The sequence below is a fragment of the Bos indicus x Bos taurus genome, chromosome 25 (genome assembly GCF_003369695.1).
Source record: "Bos indicus x Bos taurus breed Angus x Brahman F1 hybrid chromosome 25, Bos_hybrid_MaternalHap_v2.0, whole genome shotgun sequence".
NCBI lineage: Eukaryota > Metazoa > Chordata > Mammalia > Artiodactyla > Bovidae > Bos > Bos indicus x Bos taurus.
Genome location: NC_040100.1, coordinates 14,016,325 through 14,036,064, shown reverse-complemented (window position 1 = coordinate 14,036,064; position 19,740 = coordinate 14,016,325). Strand labels below are relative to the sequence as shown.

Sequence of the window (19,740 nt, the reverse complement as noted above, 5' to 3'; positions counted from 1 at the left end):
CCCAAATTATTTCAGGTCAATGCTGAAAGATTAGAATGGAGCCCAAAGGAGCATACTTGGGACTATGGTACTATCAGGAGAGATTTCACAGAGGAGTTGCTGTTTGACTGGGTCTTAAATGATGGCCAAGATGTGGTCCATGAGGAAGTGTGGAGCCCTGGCACATTGAGACAACTCCAAAGTAGTTTTGGTGTGGCAGGAGGTCAGGAGAAGGGCTAAAAGGAGCAGGGGTGATTTGGCAGGGGCAAGAATGGCATTGAATGGTATCCTAAATGTGCTTTTTCCCATATGGCGTAGGCAGGCACCAAGGAGTTTTAAGAAGGGGAATGATATAATCAGATTGGAGTTGCAGAAAAATTTCTCTAGCAACATTATAGAGGATGAATAGCAAGACAGAGAAACCAGTTCAAAAGGGTTGTGAAAGTCCAGCAGTCTGAGGGCTAAATGCTGAGGGTCTGAAACAAATTGCTGTGACGGGGGAGCGTGGGGAGGAGGCGGTCTTGGGGAAGTAGTGAATGAGGGCTGTTATATTAAAGGGCCTGCCGAGTCAAGCGGGACCCCCTGGTTTCTGACTTGGGCACATGGGTGATAGTGACGGTGACCTTCCCTGAGGTCGTACTGTTTGCGTCTTGCTTTTTATTGGTTTGTTCGGGGACTTAGGGTAGGGAGTGGATGAGTTCACTGCAGTATCAGCAAGCAGTTCCCAGAGAATATAGATATCAGATGATGGAGGCAACTATTTGTGCTTAGAAAGCACGGTCAGTGAGAGACGTGGTCAAGGCGAGAACTCCATCCAGTATGCGCACCCTGAGGTGTCCGTACCCCAGCACAGAACTCTCGCACTTTCTCGTTCATAGTTCCCTAGTGCCTCAGGAACTTCTCCACAAGAACCATAGGTTGAAAGAAAGAACCAGCAGTTCCATCTATTAAGACATAATTGAAAGAACCGTAGCATAACCTAATGTTGAAACTGTGAACCCTCTCAAGCTGCTGGTTGACACGGTGCCCAGCAGCTATCCGATAGCGCTGCTCTTCCTTCCAGATTTTAAAATATTACGGTGAGTATACTGCACTCATGTTTTGAGAGCCACCACTCTAAGGAAACAACACAGACATCCATCCAAAGGGAAATAGAAATCTTGTTTGGATTGTTCCCCGTTGTGTATTTTTTGCTGCTTCTTTTTGTTGACGTTGGTATTGAGGTGTGCAGACCCCATAATTTTCCAGTCACTTGCTATTCTGTGTTCTTACAGTAGTGCCTCGTGTAAGAAATGAAAATACACCTTCTTATGAAGTAGCCACTTCTCACACTTGTTGGAGTGGCTCTTTCTTTTGACTTACAAGCTGGGAAGGGTCACTTGGAACCAGAAAGGTCAGAATCATCAACTGTTTATCATTCCGTATTTTCTCAGGAGATTGCTCCGTTTCTGCTTATAATTTCAGAGCTTCAGAACAGGAGGATAAGCTGCAGTTGCATTGCTGTTGTTTTACTGTTATACCAGAAGACAGTCAGAGAAGAGATTGGAATAGCATGTCCTTTTATTTTGAAATGATTACAGATTCATGGAAAACTGCAGAAATAGTCCAGAAGCTCTCATGTACCTGTTACCTGCTTTTCCCCAGCGACATATCTTTCATGACTATAGTACATTGTCACAACCAGGAAACAGACAACAACCAGCCAGGAAATAGACATGAGTACAGTCAGCAGACATTATTCTGATTTCACCAGTTTTGAACACCTTCATTTGTGTTGTGTGTAGCTCTTTGCCATTTTATCACACGTAGATTCATCTAATCACCACCACAATCAAGTTACAAAACTAGTCTGTTGCCACAAAGATCCTTATACCTCTTTTGAGTCCAACCTACCCTCCATCCCCAACTACCTGTAAGCTCTGTCAACCACTAACCTGTTTTCTATCTTTATAATTTCATGATCTTGGAAATCACATATAAATAAAATCATGAAAATGTGACTTTTTGAGATCAACATTTTTCACTCATCCTAATACTCTTGAGTTCCATGTGACTCACTGCACATGTGAATAGTTTATTCCTTTTTATTGCTGAGTAATATTTCATGGTAGGGATGATGTACCATGGTTTGTTTAACCATTTAACTGTTAAAAGTTTTTCCCTCTTATGGGCTGTTACTGTTTAAGCTGCTTTGAACTTTCTTGTACAGGTTTTTGTGTAGACATGTTTTTGTTTCTCAGGGCTAAATGCACAGGAATGTAATTTCTAGGTCATATAGTAAGTGTGTGTTGTAGGTTTTCTTTAAAAAAAGTCAAACTGTTTTATAGACTGGCTATATATTATTTTATAGGTTTCCCAAGTGGCTCAGTGGTAAAGAATCCGTCTGCTAAGCAGGAGATGCAGGTTCGATCCCTGGGTTGGGAAGATGCCCTGGAGAAGGAAATGACAACCCACTCTAGTACTCTTGCCTAGGAAATCCCTTGGGCAGAGGAGCCTGCTGGGCTACAGTCCATGAAGTCATAAGATTCGGACACAATTTAGTAACTAAACAACAACAAAATACTATTTCACATTTCTGCCAACCATGCATGAAAAATCCAGTTTCTGTGCATCCTAACCAGCACTTAGTATTGTCATTTTTTAGGTTAGCTGTTCTAATGGGTTTGTCATGATCTCATTGGATCTTATTATTTACATCATGAACATGATCTGTCTCTCTATTTAGATCTTTGATTTTGTTAAAAATCATTTTATAGTTTTTAGCATCTAAGTCCTGTACTTTGTTAGATTTATGAAAAGAAAATGAAAGTTGCTCAGTAGTGTCTTGACTCTTTGCAACCCCATGGACTATATATATAGTCCATGGAATTCTCCAGGCCAGAATACTGGAGTGGGTAGCCTTTCCCTTCTCCAGAGGATCTTCTCAACCCAGGGATCAAACCCAGGTTCTCCACATTGCAGGTGGATTCTTTACCAGCTGAGCCACAAGGGAAGCCCAAGAATACTGGAGTGGGTAGTATATTCCTTCTCCAGTGGATCTTCCCAACCCAGGAATCAAACTGGGGTCGCATTGCAGGTGGATTCTTTGCCAAATGAGCTATCAGGGAAGCCCTAGATTTATACCTAAGTATTTTTCTGTTTTAGCAATTATAAATGGTATTATGTTTTTAATTTCAGTTGCACATGTTCATTGAATTCTGTAGAAATAGGATTAATTTTATAACCCTAGCCAATCTGCCTTCTTGTCTCTACCTTTCAGAGTCTTCGTATATTTGTTTTATATATAATATCTAGGGGTTTTAGCTGCAGAAACACAGTTCTCATCTGGAACCAGAAGTCTTATGACTGCGCAGTTGTGACATTTACACTTTTCGTTTATCTCCCCGGTGGATAGTAATACCAGTACACCGGGCACTATTTGTTATTAGATTATTTCCGTGTAAACTCATTTTCTTTTCTTACCTTTAAAGTGTCACTCAGTGTGGTTGCACAGCTGCGCCTGTCGTGTTACTGGAAGGTTTTTTTCTGAAACCTGTATGAAAAGATCTTTTTCTAATCCTAATCAGATCCCATCAAATCCCATTTAATAACTAGGCTAGCAATTTACAGATGAATGCCTTTTTAAGGGTACTAAAAGCAGAGTTATAACCAAAAGGCAAACAAAGGAAAGAAATGGAAAAAAAGACAAAAACAGAATCCACAAAACGGATCATTTAGTCTACAAAGAATTTAGAGTGGGCACTGACTGTTCAACATCCTCATTGTTTATGCTGCCAACTCCCAGTTTATTATTTCTCTGCTGTAGTTTTGAAACACGTGACATCTTACAGAGTGTGCAAGAGAAAAGCCTAAACATTTATTTGATTTTAATGGCCTTTACAATCAAGTCCTTTGAGCTTCATTTCATGCCTACTCCTCGGGCCTTGACAACGCCCTGCCGTATTATTTTCTTCCTGTTATGTGTTTGCCCAGCTAAGGTTTCTCTACTGCTAGACCTCCTCTCCTTACCTCACTTCACCTGGTGAACTTCTGTTCTTTAAAACTATAAAATAAACCTCCTTGGGGACCACTTCTTTCAGAGCTGTGTGCACATCTATAAGGCTGTTTTCTCTAAGAAGCCACGGTTCCTGAACGCAAGGACTGTCATTCCCAGCACTTCCTAGAGTACCTGATACATTCTAGGTTCTTAGTGTTTGTTTAGTGAATTAGCAAACTCTTTACCTTCATCTTCTCTCCTTATTCATCATCTTGCCTTCTGAAATCAGAGATACTGTCCCATCTTCCTTGCTAATTTTGGTACCTATTTCCCTTCTTCCTTATCATTTATTTACTCACTCAGTCATTCAATGAGTGTTTATTCTACCGAGTTTGCTATTTTATAGGTCATCAGTAACCTGCTAGTTGTCAAATCCAGTTGTTTTCCATTTACCATTTTTTTTTCTTGCAGCAGAAGATTGATGCCCATTCATATTTTTGAAAGTCTCTCCTGCCTACTCTACTGTACTTTTCTGGTTGTAGTAAAGTTGGCTAGTGAAAATAAGAACATTGTCAGAAAGTGCAGCATTTCTTTACCAATTTCAAAAATTTGAAATTCTGAGCCAGGAAAGCTCAAAATGTAAGGTGAATCTTTAAAAAAAAGAAGAAGAAAAAATCTAGAGTGATCCCAAGCACTGGTTGACTGTATGTAGATGACCTTTCAAGGTCTTGTGTTAAATTTGCAAGATTTTCACAACATGAAATAGCTTCTAGAGAGTCCATTATAATTTGTACCCTGTCCATTCCCAGAAAACTTTCTGGTCATTTGCAGTGCAATGATCTTGTCACTGCCATATGTTCCACTACATGCAAAGCATTTTTTTTTTTTTAATTCTACTAGTGGAATTTTTTAAATGGATGATTGTTTTAAATATCTTTATAGAACAGGTTTATCATTCAGAAGCAGTTTAGGCTAAACATAAAGGAGTTTCTGCTATTGATAAGAAGTAGCTTCTTAAAGTAGGTGGAAGAATAGGTGGATACTTCATAAAGTTGAGTGAATGTCTCTGCCTTTGAACAAAGGAAAGATGAAGACTCACATTAAGATCAATATGTCAGCATATGCTAGTTCCAGGGTTGAGCTGGAGAGACATAGAGAGGACTACAATTCCCCGCAGGAGATCATTGGAAAGAGGAGGGCCAACCCGGCCGTGTGCTTCGGAAGGGTCAGGAGGGCTCAGCTGGAATAAGGCACAGTCAGCCTTCTGTTTCTGGGTTTCGAGCCTCACAACCTAAATGTCACCATGATCCTGTCAGTCTGCAAACTGGTAAGACCATGATGAGTGCAACACACTTTGATCATTTTAGTTCAGAAACTGTGAACTTCTTTCAACATATTGGCAATACCCCATTAGAGTGGATCTCTGCCTGTGCAAACCAAGTGGTGGGTGTATGCACGGCTTGCAGAATCTACATAGCGTAACTCTTAATTGTTTAAAAACTAGACTTTATATTTTAGTAGTTTGAGATTTACAGAAAAATTGAGAAGATAGCACAGAGAGCTATTATATACCCTGAATTTGCCTATTATTAAATATGCCAAAGCCTTTGACTGTGTGGATCACAATAAACTGTGGAAAATTCTGAAAGAGATGGGAATACCAGACCACCTGATCTGCCTCTTGAGAAATTTGTATGCAGGTCAGGAAGCAACAGTTAGAACTGAACATGGAACAACAGACTGGTTCCAAATAGGAAAAGGAGTATGTCAAGGCTGTATATTGTCACCCTGTTTATTTAACTTATATGCAGAGTACATCATGAGAAACGCTGGATTGGAAGAAGCACAAGCTGGAATCAAGATTGCCGGGAGAAATATCAATAACCTCAGATATGCAGACACCACCCTTATGGCAGAAAGTGAAGAGGAACTCAAAACCCTCTTGATGAAAGTGAAAAACCTCAGATATGCAGACACCACCCTTATGGCAGAAAGTGAAGAGGAACTCAAAAGCCTCTTGATGAGAGTGAAAAAGTTGGCTTAAAGCTCAACATTCAGAAAACGAAGATCATGGCATCCGGTCCCACCACTTCATGGGAAATAGATGGGGAAACAGTGGAAACAGTGTCAGACTTTATTTTTCGGGGCTCCAAAATCACTGCAGATGGTGACTGCAGCCATGAAATTAAAAGACGCTTACTCCTTGGAAGGAAAGTTATGACCAACCTAGATAGCATATTCAAAAGCAGAGACATTACTTTGCCAACAAAGGTCCGTCTAGTCAAGGCTGTGGTTTTTCCTGTGGTCATGTGTGGATGTGAGAGTTGGACTGTGAAGAAGGCTGAGAGCCGAAGAATTGATGCTTTTGAGCTGTGGTGTTGGAGAAGACTCTTGAGAGTCCCTTGGACAGCAAGGAGATCCAACCAGTCCATTCTGAAGGAGATCAGCCCTGGGATTTCTTTGGAAGGAATGATAACCGAAGCTGAAACTCCAGTACTTTGGCCACCTCATGGGAAGAGTTGACTCATTGGAAAAGACTCTGATGCTGGGAGGGATTGGGGGCAAGAGGAGAAGGGGATGACAGAGGATGAGATGGCTGGATGGCATCACTGACTTGATGGACGTGAGTCTGAGTGAACTCCAGGAGTTGGTGATGGACAGGGAGGCCTGGCATGCTGCGATTCATGGGGTCGCAAAGAGTTGGACACGACTGAGCGACTGATCTGGTCTGAACATCTTATATTGGTATAGACCACCTGTATTACAATCAGTGAACTAATACTGATACATTATTATTAACTGAAGTCGATAGTTTAGATTTTCTTAGGTTTTACTTAGTGTCCTTCTGTCCTAGGATCCCATCCAGGATAACATTACATTTAGTTGTCATGTTCCTTTATGTACCCCTTGGCTATGGCAGTTTCTCAGACTTTCTTTAATTTGATGACCTTGGCAACTTTAAGGAGTACTCATATTTTGCAGAGTGCACCACTACTGAAATGTGTCCAGTGTTTTTCTCATAAGACATGCATTGTAGGTTTTTAGGAGGAAGATCACAGAAGTAAAGTGCCATTTTCATCACATCATGTCAAGCTCCCTTTATCTTGACCTTGATCCACAAGCTGTGGTAGTGTTTGTGAGGTTTCTCCCCTGTAAAATTATTCTTCCCTCTCCTTTTCTGTAGGAAAACTATTCTTTCCCCTCTCTCCTTTGGAAGGAAGCCTATATTCAGCCTGTATCAAAGGAGTGAAATTTAAATATATGCACAAATTATTTGGAATTCTTCTACATAGGTTTGTCTCTTCTTCCTATTTATTTATTTTTTCAGTCATTTTTATATCACTGTAGACTCATGGGTACTTATTTTATAATTTTGGGTTGTTATCCATTCAGCTTTATTACTTTTGCTCACATTGTTCTAGCTTTAGCCACTAGGAGTTCTTTTAGTTGATTCTAATGTTTCTTTTACGCCCATTAATACGTGTGTGTGGGAGGGGGTGTGTGTGCAGGGTGTCGGGGGTGGGGGGGGGGTTGTTCATTTTGATCACTTTCCTTTCTGGTACTTCAGGAAACTTCCAGGCTCATCTTGGATATTTCCTACCTCAGTCCCAGAGTCAGCCATTTTTCTCAGGAGCTGTGGCTTCTTTTCTTGGAGAATGGTGTTAGAAATCAGAAGGTGAAGATGTGCTCATTGTTTGGGGTATTGTTTGTTTTAGGCCCGCTTAGATGACAGAGCAAAGAAATATATATGTACATATATGTATACACTAACTTTCGTATATACACATGTAGGAAACTATTTCTGTATGTACCTTTTGTATCTGTGTTAAGCTGAACATACTGTTGTCTCAAACTCTTATTACCATATAACTCATTCTGGCATCCTCTCCTTGCTTATTTGTAAATTCACACCTCCAAGAACGAGAATCGAATCCTAGCTCCTGTTATCAGTCAGCTATTTAATTGTTCAACTTCAGTATACGTATATGGCAGTAACAGAATTTTTAACCCTAGCATACAACGTTTATATGTAGTTTCTTTTGCCTTAAGTCTTAGAGGCTCCACTTATTTTCAAAATTACTTAGGTCAGTACCCTTCCCACTGCCTTCCCTTCACTGAAGTTGTTTCACTAATTTGTAACTTAGTTAGATTCTCTTGTCACAGTCTATACCTCTTCCTGGTTTCCCCTGACCTCCTACATGATTTTTTAAACTTAAACCACATACTTTAAGGTTCAGTATTTATGCTATAAAGTCCTATAGATTTTGAAAAGCACATATTGTCATGGAAACGTGATTGAACATTTTTTCTTATGCTTGTTTGTCATTGGTATATCTTTGGATAGGTGGTCAGATCTTTTGCCCATTTTTAAACTTGGCTAGTTATTTTGTTATTGTTGAATTTTTAAGAGTTTTTAAAATGGATTATGAATATACATCATTTATCAGATATGTTTTGCAAATATTTTCTCCCAGTCTATATGACTTGACTCTTCATTCTCTTAACTGTACCTTTCTCAGAACAAATATTTCTCATTTTAATAAAGTCCAGCTTGTCAATTTTTCTTTTATGGTTCACGTGATCAGCAAATAGAGACAATTTCACTTCCTCTTTTCCAATTTTGATAGCTTTTATTTTTTTCTTGCCTGATTGCTCTGCCTAGGACTTCTGGTACTGTACTGAGCAGAGTGGTGAGAATAAGCATCCTTGCTTTGTTCCTGATCTTAGCAGAAGAGCTTTCTGCCTTTTGCCATTGATTATAGGCTTGTCTTATATGGCCTTTATTATGTTGAAATATGTTTCTTCTCTTCCTAATTTGCTAAGAGTTTTTTTCATGAATGAATGTTGAATTTTATCAGATGCTTTTTTTCTGTTTCTTTTGAGATGATCTTACAACTTTCATACTTACCTTAGACCTAAACATAAAATAGAACACTGTGAAATTTCTAGAAGATAACAAAGGGCATTATTTCCTTCCTCCCTTCTTCTCTCTTCTTTTGCATCTTCATTTTCAAAACCACTTGTTATGGCTACTGTAGCCCCCATTTAGCTCAAGCATCTAGCGCGACTTGATTTAATCTCAAGTGCCAAATTCTCAAGAGAAGTCTTGCCTATGTATGAAGTTGTATCATCTCTGAAGAGATAATTTTACTTCTTCATTTCTTGTTTGGATACATTTTTTCCTTTTTCTTGCCTAATTGCTTTGTCTAGTACTTTCATATATGTATGCCTGTTGATCTAATTGATTTATTGTGTTGATCAAATCCTTTTTTAAAAAATTAGTTCTGTTTTTTCTGTGCTGGGTCTTTGCTGTGGCACGTGGGCGCTCTCTGGTTGTGGCGAGCAGTGGCTGCTCTCTTGTTGCCGTGCACAGGCTCCTCCTGGGTAGCATGGGCTCTAGGACATGGGCTCAGTAGTTGTGCATGGACTTATTTGCCTTGCAGCAACTTGTGGAGTCTTTTAGAGCAGGGATTGAACCTGAGTCCCCTGCATTGGCAGGTGGATTCTTAATCGCTGTCTTACCAGGGAGGTCCAAGTCCTTTGTTTCTGAAGTTATCTTTTGTCTGGTTGTTCTATTGAGTAGAACGATATCTCACACTCATACTCACTGTTGAGTATGAGATATTCAAGTCCCCAACTGTTACTGTAGAACTGTCCATTCCTCCCTCAATTCTGTCAATATCTGCTTCATATATTTTGATGATCTGTGATTAGGTACATAAATGTTTATAATTGTTATATTGTCTTGCTGTATTGAACCTTTTACTGATATGTAATGTCTTTGTCTCCTGTAACTTTTTTGATTTGATCTATTTTGTGTGATATTAGTCTAGCCACCCCTGCTTCCTTTTGGTTACTATTGGCATGGAATAGCATTTTTCATCCTTTGCCTTCCAACCTATTTGTGTCGTTGGATATAAAGTAAAGCTCTTGTAAACAGCATATAGTTGGATTATGGGTTTTTTTAAATCCATTTCTCCAATCTCTTGTTTTTTGATTGGAGAGCTTAATCCATGTATACCTCTGATCAGAAGCAGAAGTTAATAGTCAGAAGACAGATATCCAGTGTTTGAAGGACAGAGTCCTCAGTGCCCATTCTATCTCCCACAGGTTGCATGCAGGCTGCTCCAGTAACGTGTTCACCGCTGCCTGCTGTGGTGGTGGTGGGGGGCGGGGGTCCTGTCTAAACTGAAATCGACTGAAATTAGGTGCAATTTACAGTCCAAACTTTCCCCTCAAAGTTACAAACTTTCAATAGACTTCAGAGTTGCTAAATAGTTATGTCAGACAAGATTCTGCCAGTATAATTTTTGTCTGGGTTGAGAGAAGTATTCTTAATGCTTCCTATGCCACCATCTTCCCTGAGTCCTGTACTCTTATGTTTTAAAAGTTTATACTTAGTTTAATTCTGAAATTAATTGACATTGCTGCACTCCTTCAACATAATACAAGGAGTTACTAGTACTCTTTCCTGCAGTTAATGCATATATTGATGAATCCATGTAAATCCTATTTGCAGCCTAGTTTTTACTGCTGGGTGCAGTTTTCTTCTTGATGATGTAAGTGGTAAACTTAGTCTTTTTTCCCTCTAAAACATCTTTATTTCATTTTGCCCTTGCATGAGGAATTTCCTTTCAGCACTTTAAAAGTGTTATTTTGTTGTCTTCCAGCATAATCTTTCCATTATCTTGTAGCATCTTTCACCATCAGTGAGCTGTCTGGTGTCATTCCTTAGTATCTGCTGATAAACTCAACAACCAGTAACATTTATTAAGGTCACTTTGATTACACTATGCATGCATTAATTCATTGACTCCTTACAAAAATCTTATGAGTCATGCTATTTTCCCTCATATTCCAAAGGAAGAATCTCAGGCTAAGAAAGTACAAATCTTGTCCAAGCACAAATAGGGCGCAGTTAGAATTCAATTCCATATCTTTCAAAATACAAAGCCTACTTTTTAAAAAAATTATTTATTTTTGGCTACGTCAGGTCCTTGTTGCATCATGAGTGAGCTTCACTGTGGCACACAGGCTCTGCAGTTGTGGCGCGTGGGCTCAGAATTGTATCGTGCAGGCTTAGTTGACTCATGGCATGGGAGATCTTAGTTCCACGATCGGGGATTGAACCCCCGTCCCCTGCACTCGAAGGTGGACTCTTAACCACTGGACCATCTGAGAACTCCCACAAATCCTACTTTGGACCACTATATTATGCTGTCTGTCAAATGCCACAGAGCAGTCAGAAAGAGGGTGGGGAAGTGGAAGTCTCCCTGGGAAACGGTGTCGATTCCCCTCCCCCACTCAGCAGGCACCATCTCCTCCAAGATCATCATCACTGAAAAAGTTTTTGCCGAATTTGAGGCCCTGTAGGTAATTAAGCACTGATCACAGAGGCCTCCCTTTTGGATGTATTATAAGCTCACAGTCTGTAAAGGGAGGGGATGAAGAGCTGTCACCTCCCACACCTTCCCCTCTTGGAATGAGAAGGGAACTGTATGTCTCCATTAAGGTTTAGTGCAGTGTTTTCCTTACAAAACCTACTGACTGAATATTTCCTCCTCTGTTACATGTGGAACTCATTCTTATCGGAGGCCCTGAGTGTTCCGGGTAATTACTTTCAGAAGAATGTCAGAGAAAATTGGCAATTTGGTGACACTACCTAGAGGACTTAGTGTTACTCCAGCAGAATAGGGGATTAAGATGAAAACTCCAGAAACTGAGTTTCCAGATAAAAATGTTTTAATTGCCCTTGGATAGATCTAGAAAGCAGTTGCATTGTGGTTTTACCTCTCAAAACGGTTCCCCAGGCAGCTTGTGCCATGGAAGTGCTGCTTATCACCAGTAAACTCAGAGGAAGATGGCCCAGCATCTCACTGTGGCAGGGAAGTCAGGTCACTTTGAAGTCTGTCTTTGGGATCTTGGCTTCCTTTTACCCAGAGAACAGACAATGCATTTGTAGCCACAAAGGTGAAAACAGAACTTGTAACTCTGGGAAATTCAGAAAGCAGTGATGTGGCACCCTTTGGTGTGTGTTGCAAAATTCTTTCTCCCTCTTAATGGCCCTGCACTCCCTCTGCTCCTTCCAGTTAACATGTATCAGTACTTCTGAGATCTGAGGTCTGACAGAGCTCCTCTTCCATCCCTTGCTGCTGCTGCTGCTGCTAAGCCACTTCAGTTGTGTGCAACTCTGTGCGACCCCAGAGACGGCAGCCCACCAGGCTCCCCCGTCCCTGGGATTCTCCAGGCAAGAACACTGGAGTGGGTTGCCATTTCCTTCTCCAATGCATGAAAGTGAAAGTGAAAGTGAAGTCGCTCAGTTGTGTCAGACTCTTAGTGACCCCATGAACTGCAGCCCACCAGGCTCCTTCGTCCATGGGATTTTCCAGGCAAGAGTACTGGAGTGGGGTGCCATTGCCTTCTCCATTCCATCCCTTAAGCAGTGCTTTCCTAGTTGTTTGGTTCCTGAGTACTACTGTATGTTTGGAGGAGCCAACTAGAAAATAATTGATACTGAAATCACATAAAAGCCCTTCTGAAGAAGTGTGAAAATGCAAGTGGTATGTGTGATTCTTATTTTTGTACCATTGTACTTTGTTCTCTGTATGTGAACTTTGAGGTGAGTTTATTTGTAATTCTGCATAGATTTACCTCTTCCCTTACAAAGCTGGGTGACCTCATGTCCCTGCATACTTAACCTTAAATTTTATGATTTGAGGTTTCATTCCTCTATTTAGGCAGCTCTGTCTTTCAGGTTTATTTGTGTGCCAGTCATACTAAAATTTGCCCTTTTAGCTTCTGCCTTTTGCATGGAACACTTTGACTTTTTCTGAGCTATTATTCAATGTGATTATTCTCAGATTGTTTTGAGAAGGGGGCATGTGTCATGAAGCTTTGTCTTAGGACTCTTATGTTTCAATGTTCATTTAAGAGTGACCTACGGTTATAGACTTAAGGTTTATGTCCCTTGAAAATTCCTGTGTTGAAGTCCTAAGTGTGGCCTTATTTGAGATGGAGTCTGTAAGGAAGCAGTGAAGGTTAAATGAGGTCATAAGGGTGAGGCCCTGATCTGATGGGTTGGTGTCCTTATTAGTAGAGACACCAGAGCACCCCCACCCCAATCCCCTGCCATGGAACCTTAGTGGAGAAGATGGCATGTGGAACCTTAGTGAGAAGGGGGCTATCTGCTGGAACTTTCACCTTAGATTTCTAGCATCCAGAACTATGAGGAAATAAACTTTTATGATTTAGGACATGCAGTCTGTGTTATTTTGTTACACAGCCAGACAAACTAATACACTAACCTTTTCTTACACTTATTTGATCTTCTAGTTTGTTTTCTTAGACACTGGCAATCTAAGAAGAGTTGTCAGATGTTAGGTTATAATTGTCATATCCTTGCAACTAATTTCTTCCCTTTTAAGACCCGGTAAAGTTTTGTAGTTAGAAGAGACCAGATCTTCAAACTGTAATAGGAGTTAGGAAATCAGTGCAGTAGGTTGCAGCTGGCAGTTTTTTTAATGAAATACATTGCCTATAGTTTTGTGAAAGTTGTATTTCCAGAGTATGTATGTATGACTGCGTGTACTAGATCAAGATATAAAATGTGTTTCTTACTGTAGGTTGTGGTAAAAGATTTTAAATCTGTTGCTCTAATCTAAGATAATCTCTTCAGATATCCACAGCAGGTGAATATTGTTAGAATTTGAAGGAAAAGGAGGACCAAGATTGTGGACTCTGAGGGTTCAGAGTTCTGGCCTAGAGATCTGAACCCCAAAAGGGAAAGATACAGGGGAGAGGAGAATAAGTTAGGTATATTCATGAAACCAGCAGTCTTGGAGGGTGGGGATGGATGGGTTAAGTGACTACAAAGGCCAGTATAATGTGCTCTTGTTGGACGAGTTCAGGGTACAGTGAGGTTCTGTGGCCAGGGGACTGTCATGGTCATCCACAGGGATTCAGGAGGACTTCCCAGAGCAAAGGGCATTTATGAAGAGACTTGTTTGTTTAGTCACTAAGTCACGTCTAACTCTTTTGAGACTCTATGGACTGTAGCCCACCAGGCCCCTCTGTCCATGGGATTTCCCAGGCAGGAATACTGGAGTGGGTTGCCATTTCCTTCTCCAGGGGATCTTTCTAATCCAGGGATTGAACCTGCATCTCCTGCATTGCAGGCAGATTCTTTACTGCTGAGCCACCAGGGAAGCCGACTTGAGTCTTAAGTCAGCGTTAATTAGACAGACAAAACAGCATGGGGGTCACATGAGGGGTTAGGTAACTCATTGAATAGCCTCCAGTTGGAGATTATTTAGACCGTATGTCCTAGGTAGCAGGGCTCCATTCTGCTATAAACATAGTCATCTCAGGCAGTCTGCAGAAGCTGGCAACAGCCAAAAGTGGACTCAAACAATCAATCAGCTGGCAGACTGTTGCCGAGTCCTAGAAGCGAGGACGTGCCTTAGGGTAGTGCCAGGATGTGGCTGTGGAAATGCAGCAAAGGAAGAATCAATGAGGCCTGACCATGTTTGGGGTGTAAGAGGCCAGGGAAGGGAGGGGCACCTTTGACTCGTTTTGAGGTTCAGCACCCAGGGAGAACACTCATTACTTTCCTAGCAGTAGAGAACATTCAAGAGCAGTCAGCTTTGGGAGGGAAAGTGATGGGGAGATGTGGATCTTACATCTTGAGTTGCAGAATTCATAACGCTCTTAGGGCAGCTTTTCAAGGAATGGTGTCACTAGAAGAGCATTTTTCATGATTCATAGGTAAAGTTTTCCATTTGTTTGGCCTTTTTTTTTTTTCCCTTTAGAAAGCTCCCAACTGTTGGGTAAAATATTAGATGTTATTTAAATTCAGCAGATTTTATTATTCTAAATCCAGGAACCTATATATTTTCAATATTTTTCTCAGCTAGAACATGAAATTGTTACTTACCTTGACTCATAATCAGGTTTTTAAAAAAGAAGGTGGCAAAACAAAGATTTGTCTGTTTATAAATCAGGTATCAATGTATTATATATTTACATGATGAAATGCCAGGTGGTTGCTTTGAATTAAAAGCCTTCGCAATTCAATTTGTACTTCCTTCAGAGCCTCCTCAACCCACTCTGTTTTCTTTATTCATGGTCATTATTCTACAGTGACTTTTGAGAAGTAGTTTCTTAGAAAGAGTACAAATTGGATTATTTCTCTTTATTGGATTGAAATTCTTAACTAGGCTTTCCGTTAATGAACTATGGTATCCATGTTAGGCAAAAAAAGGCTAGTTGGATTCTTTAAGTGTTTTGGAATTGGAGTCATCCATGAAAGCTTCCCTAACAACTCAGGCAAAATTTAGTAACAACCATGAGAATTCATACGAGGGAAAAAGTGGCAACAAGAGGAATTTGAATTACACATGATAATGCCAAAAAACTTCATTAATCTTCTTCCAGTGATACTGCTCAAGATAAACTTGACTTTCAGTTCTGGGATATATTCTTTATTCAGCAATTGGGTCTTCCAGGCCCAGCACGGCAGTGGTCCTAAGGAAAAAGAAACTCCCCTTTGACGGTTTATAGAACATTCTGCTTTGATATGGAACCGTGTCTGGAGCGTGAAAAGAATTTTCTTTAACATGATAAGGAGAAAAGATCAGGCTTGTTTTTGATGTTCCAACACTGATTTGACAGTCTTTACAGCTATTTTCAGTTCTGACCTGACTCCTTTTTCTCTTGCTAGTTTAAGATTGGCAGAGAATGGTGGACGTGGATCGATTACAGCCGCTTCCAGGAGCTCATTCAGGAATATGAAGATAGTGGCGGATCAAAAACTTTCAGCGCAAAGGATTATATGGCCAAAACTCCTCACTGGGCTTTGTTTGGTGCCAACGAAAGAGGCTTTGATCCCAAGGATACCAGATATCAGAGAAAGAATAAATCAAAGGATATTTCTGGATGTTGACATTGTCTGGATTTAGGATACCGAAGGACACAAACCGATGGCTGCAGAAGGTTCTCAGACTCCACTGTGATTTTTTTCCAAGGACAGGTTACACAAATAATATTTCACATAGAGAAGGGTGTGAGGAAGAACATGAGGCCACAAGTCATGTCCCAGGGCTCGGGAGAGAGCAGCCCCACTGGAGTGCCTGGGACTTGGCCTCACCGTCTCTTTCCAGCACTCAGTCCCTTTCTGAATTTACTTCTGAAAGAAAATCATCTTGAGGGGGAAGTCCATAAGCATGATTAGTTTTGAATTACAACTAGGAAGACTCGCTGGAACGCCATCCATGGGAGTGTTGTACAGTGTGAATTTCTGTTTCTCTTCCCTCACTGTGGGCTATTGGTCTTCTGTCGATTGTACTTCCTTGAGATCCACGTGTCTGCTCACCGTAAGCTCTCCATCCCTCTCTTACGTCTGAAGATAACACCTCCTGAAAATAATTTAAATTGTCATTATTCTCAATTATTTTAAATACCACATAGATTTCTTTAAATTTTTGCTTAGTTCCAACCCTTAAGAAATTGAATTAGATCTAGAACTGTACTAGATTTCATTGTTCCCATACAAATTGCCATAGAAGGTAGCATGTAAGCTAGAGTAGAATAAAATCTTCTGTAAGAGGCATTGTCATAGGATGTCACTGAATAATTAGTCTCACACACTGTGAAACAGTGAGTACAGTTTGCTTTTGCTTTGAAAAGTCAGCATGTAAACTCATCGCTACACTTGTAGGTTTCCATCTTCTTTCACTCTGGTGCCCTAGCTGCTTTCTGCCATGTGTTTTTTAAGGCTCAATTTTTTTTCTAGTTGAAAATATCACTAAACACTCAGTAATTTTTTTTACAAGTATTAGTTATTTTAAAAATTCCTTTATCCTAAAATCTAATAAATTATCTTTTGTAAAGACTTGGACCACACATTTTCTTTTGAGAGCTTATTTTAAAGATGCTTCTAGTCCTGTGTCTCTAAGCCCCATCAGACCCAACCCCCGCCCCCCATATTCTCTGCTGAAGTTAATAATGATATAATCTACCTACTCATTTGTTGAAAACCGGGCACTGCATTTATATCTGAGTGATAGAGTCAAAACATGTCTCTCTGTTGTGCCATACGGTGAAATGTGATGTCCTTCTTCAGCCCACCACAGCTTCACATCCCATGTGCTGTTAACTCCTGAGACAGACAAGGGACGGGAGTGATCCAGGCCAGCGAGGCAAGATCTCAGTGGAGCTCGGATGTATTAGTGGTCCTTGAACAGAGATGGAAAATCACCATGAAGTCGAACAGTGCTGTATGGTAAGAGCTCACGCTGTGGAGCACACAGATGGGCTGCTGTTCGTGAAGTTAACCGAGCACACAGCTATTGGAAACACTTGCTGCTGTGAGGAGCAGGGCAGGTGCCAGTGCCTGTTTGACTTTGGACTGTCCCTCAGCCTCCTTTTCAACCGGGCACCTCTGCTTTTACTTTTCATGCATTGAGGTTCTGCTCACAATTTAATTTGAATGAAAATATTCTGTTGCTTCAAAGGAAAAACACACAACGAACCTTTCACCTCCCGAATGAACCCTCCTGATGCCATTAGCTTCAAGTGCATAAATGAGCAGTTTTTCTCCCCCTGCCATCCAGGAAGTGTTTGCTTTATATTTTTAAAAATAGCATGGCATATTAATCCTGGTTCACAGACACAGCAGAAAAATTTAAATGCCTTGGGGAAAAAAATACAGTAGAATCCGTGTGAAAAAAAATTCAGTGTTTGCTGAGCAGTATTCAAGTAGAAGAGATGCAAAGGTTGAATGTTCTTAGAAGGTGAGCTGCTTAGAAAATAGCATTCTAGATGTCCAGTGGAAGTTCTTGTTGGAGTTTGAGCCAGTGATTCCCACATTCTGCTGAAAAACCAGCCAGGTAAAAATAGTTACAAAATTCTAGAAAAATCATTATTCAAGGAAAATCCCTTTACAAGATACTAAATCATGTTGTCTAAAATAATTAAGACAACAGGAAACAGATCAACTTCCAAAATGACAGAGTAAGAACCTCAGTGAACTTACTCTCCCTCTAAAACAGTGAAAATATGAGCAAAACAACTGAAACCCGTGACCCGTAGCATGTGCGCTTAGTCACCCAGTCGTGTCCAACTCTGTGACCCCCGTGGACTGGAGCCCGCCAGACTCCTCTGTCCATGGGATTTTCCAGGCAAGAATACTGGAGTGGGTTGCCATTTCCTCCTCCAGGGACTCTTTCTGACCCAGGGATCAAACCTATGTTTCCTGCATTGGCAGGTGGATTCTTTACCAGTGCACCAGCTGGGAAGCCCATGAACTGTAGACCTCTTGACAGTTTAACCAAAGCTTCACCATGAGCTGAAAATCATCTATTAAGAGAAACTACTGAACCTCAATGAAAATTAACAGTTTACTTCTCATCAGAAAGCATAGAGGCCAGAAGACAGTGGGATGATGTCTTTAAAGAGCTGGAAGAAAAGACTTCCTACCAAAAATTCTAGATCTAGCTAAATTTTCCTTCAGAATTAAAGAAGAAATTAAGACATTTCCAGATAAGCAAGAAGTAAGAATTCATCACCAGCAGACCTGCCTACAAGGAGGAGTCCTCAAGCCTTAACGAAAATATGTTAGCCACTAACTTGAAACCATGCAAAGAAATAAAGAGCATTGGTGGAAGTACCTATGTAAGTTTTATAAAAGACGATATAAGTGTATTTTTGTTTGTAACTCTCCTGTCTGCTTTATAAGACAATTGTGTAAAGCAATATTTATAAAAACTGTGTTAATGGACTTAGAATGTATAAAGATGTAATTTGTATGACAGTCATAGCACAAAAGGAGGTGGGGAGGGGAACCAAGTTATATTGGAGCAAGTCTTGATTACCCATTGTTGAAATTGAGTGTGTTTCCAAAGTGAATTGTTTTAAGATGCTAATTGTAATCTCTAGAATGGCCACTAAGAATAAATTTTTAAAGTTACAGTAAACAAATTTTTTGCTTCCAGTTTCAATGTGTGGATTTTTAACCCTCACACCAAACAGTTTTCCAATACCAGCCGGGTGTCCTCCATTTCAGCTTAATTCTGACATTGTCTGCCTGGAGGTAGCATCAGATCCCACGGGTTAAGTGTTCTGCCCCCCAGCTTCAGATGCCAGTCACAAGTCCACTTTGTCAACTGTGCTTCTGATCAGCTAGAAACACAGGTGTAAACTGGAGGCTCCCTTGGATTTGATTAATGTGCTAGAGCAGCCCACAGAATTCAGAGCAACATTTCACTTACTAGATTACTGGTTTATTATAAAAGGATATAACTCAGAAACAGCCAGATGGAAGAGATACAAAGGGCAAGATATGTGGGAAGACAAGGCTTCCATGCCTTCTGTAGGCACACCGCTCTCCCCAAATCTCCATTTGAACACCAGTCTGGAAGCTCTCCAAACCCAGTTATTTTGGGATTTTATATAGAGGTTTTATTACCTTGGCATGGTTGATTACATCATTGGCCATTGGTAACTGACTTTAACCTCCAGCCCTTCTCCCCTCTCTGGAGGTCCAGGCATGGTACTGAAAATTCCCAACCCTCTAATCACCTGGTGGGTTTCCCTGGCAATGAGCCCCCTTCTTTAGCTACCTAAGGGCTTTCCAAAAGTCACCTAAACATAATGAAAGACTGCTTTTGTTGTTATTGCTCTCATCACTTAGAACATTCCAGGTGTTTTAGGAGCTCAATGCTAGGAACTAGGATGAAGACCGAATATATATTTCTTATTATAAATCACAGTGTCACAAAGAAGAGAAT

General features: G+C 40.5%; 1 protein-coding gene across 2 annotated transcripts in view; it reads left to right on the top strand.

The window, feature by feature from the left end:
• The window catches only part of LOC113883197 (S-adenosyl-L-methionine-dependent tRNA 4-demethylwyosine synthase), a 146,031-nt gene extending 127,087 nt beyond the window's left edge, over positions 1-18,944 (top strand). The window contains exon 16 of one of the 2 annotated variants that reach the window (XM_027526646.1): positions 15,675-18,944. In XM_027526646.1, the coding sequence (XP_027382447.1) occupies positions 15,675-15,896 (222 nt within the window). In that variant the 3' untranslated portion in view covers positions 15,897-18,944. The remainder of the gene's footprint in view (positions 1-15,674) is intronic. The other variant, XM_027526647.1, reaches the window with a different exon arrangement.
• Positions 18,945-19,740: the final 796 nt, after the last annotated feature.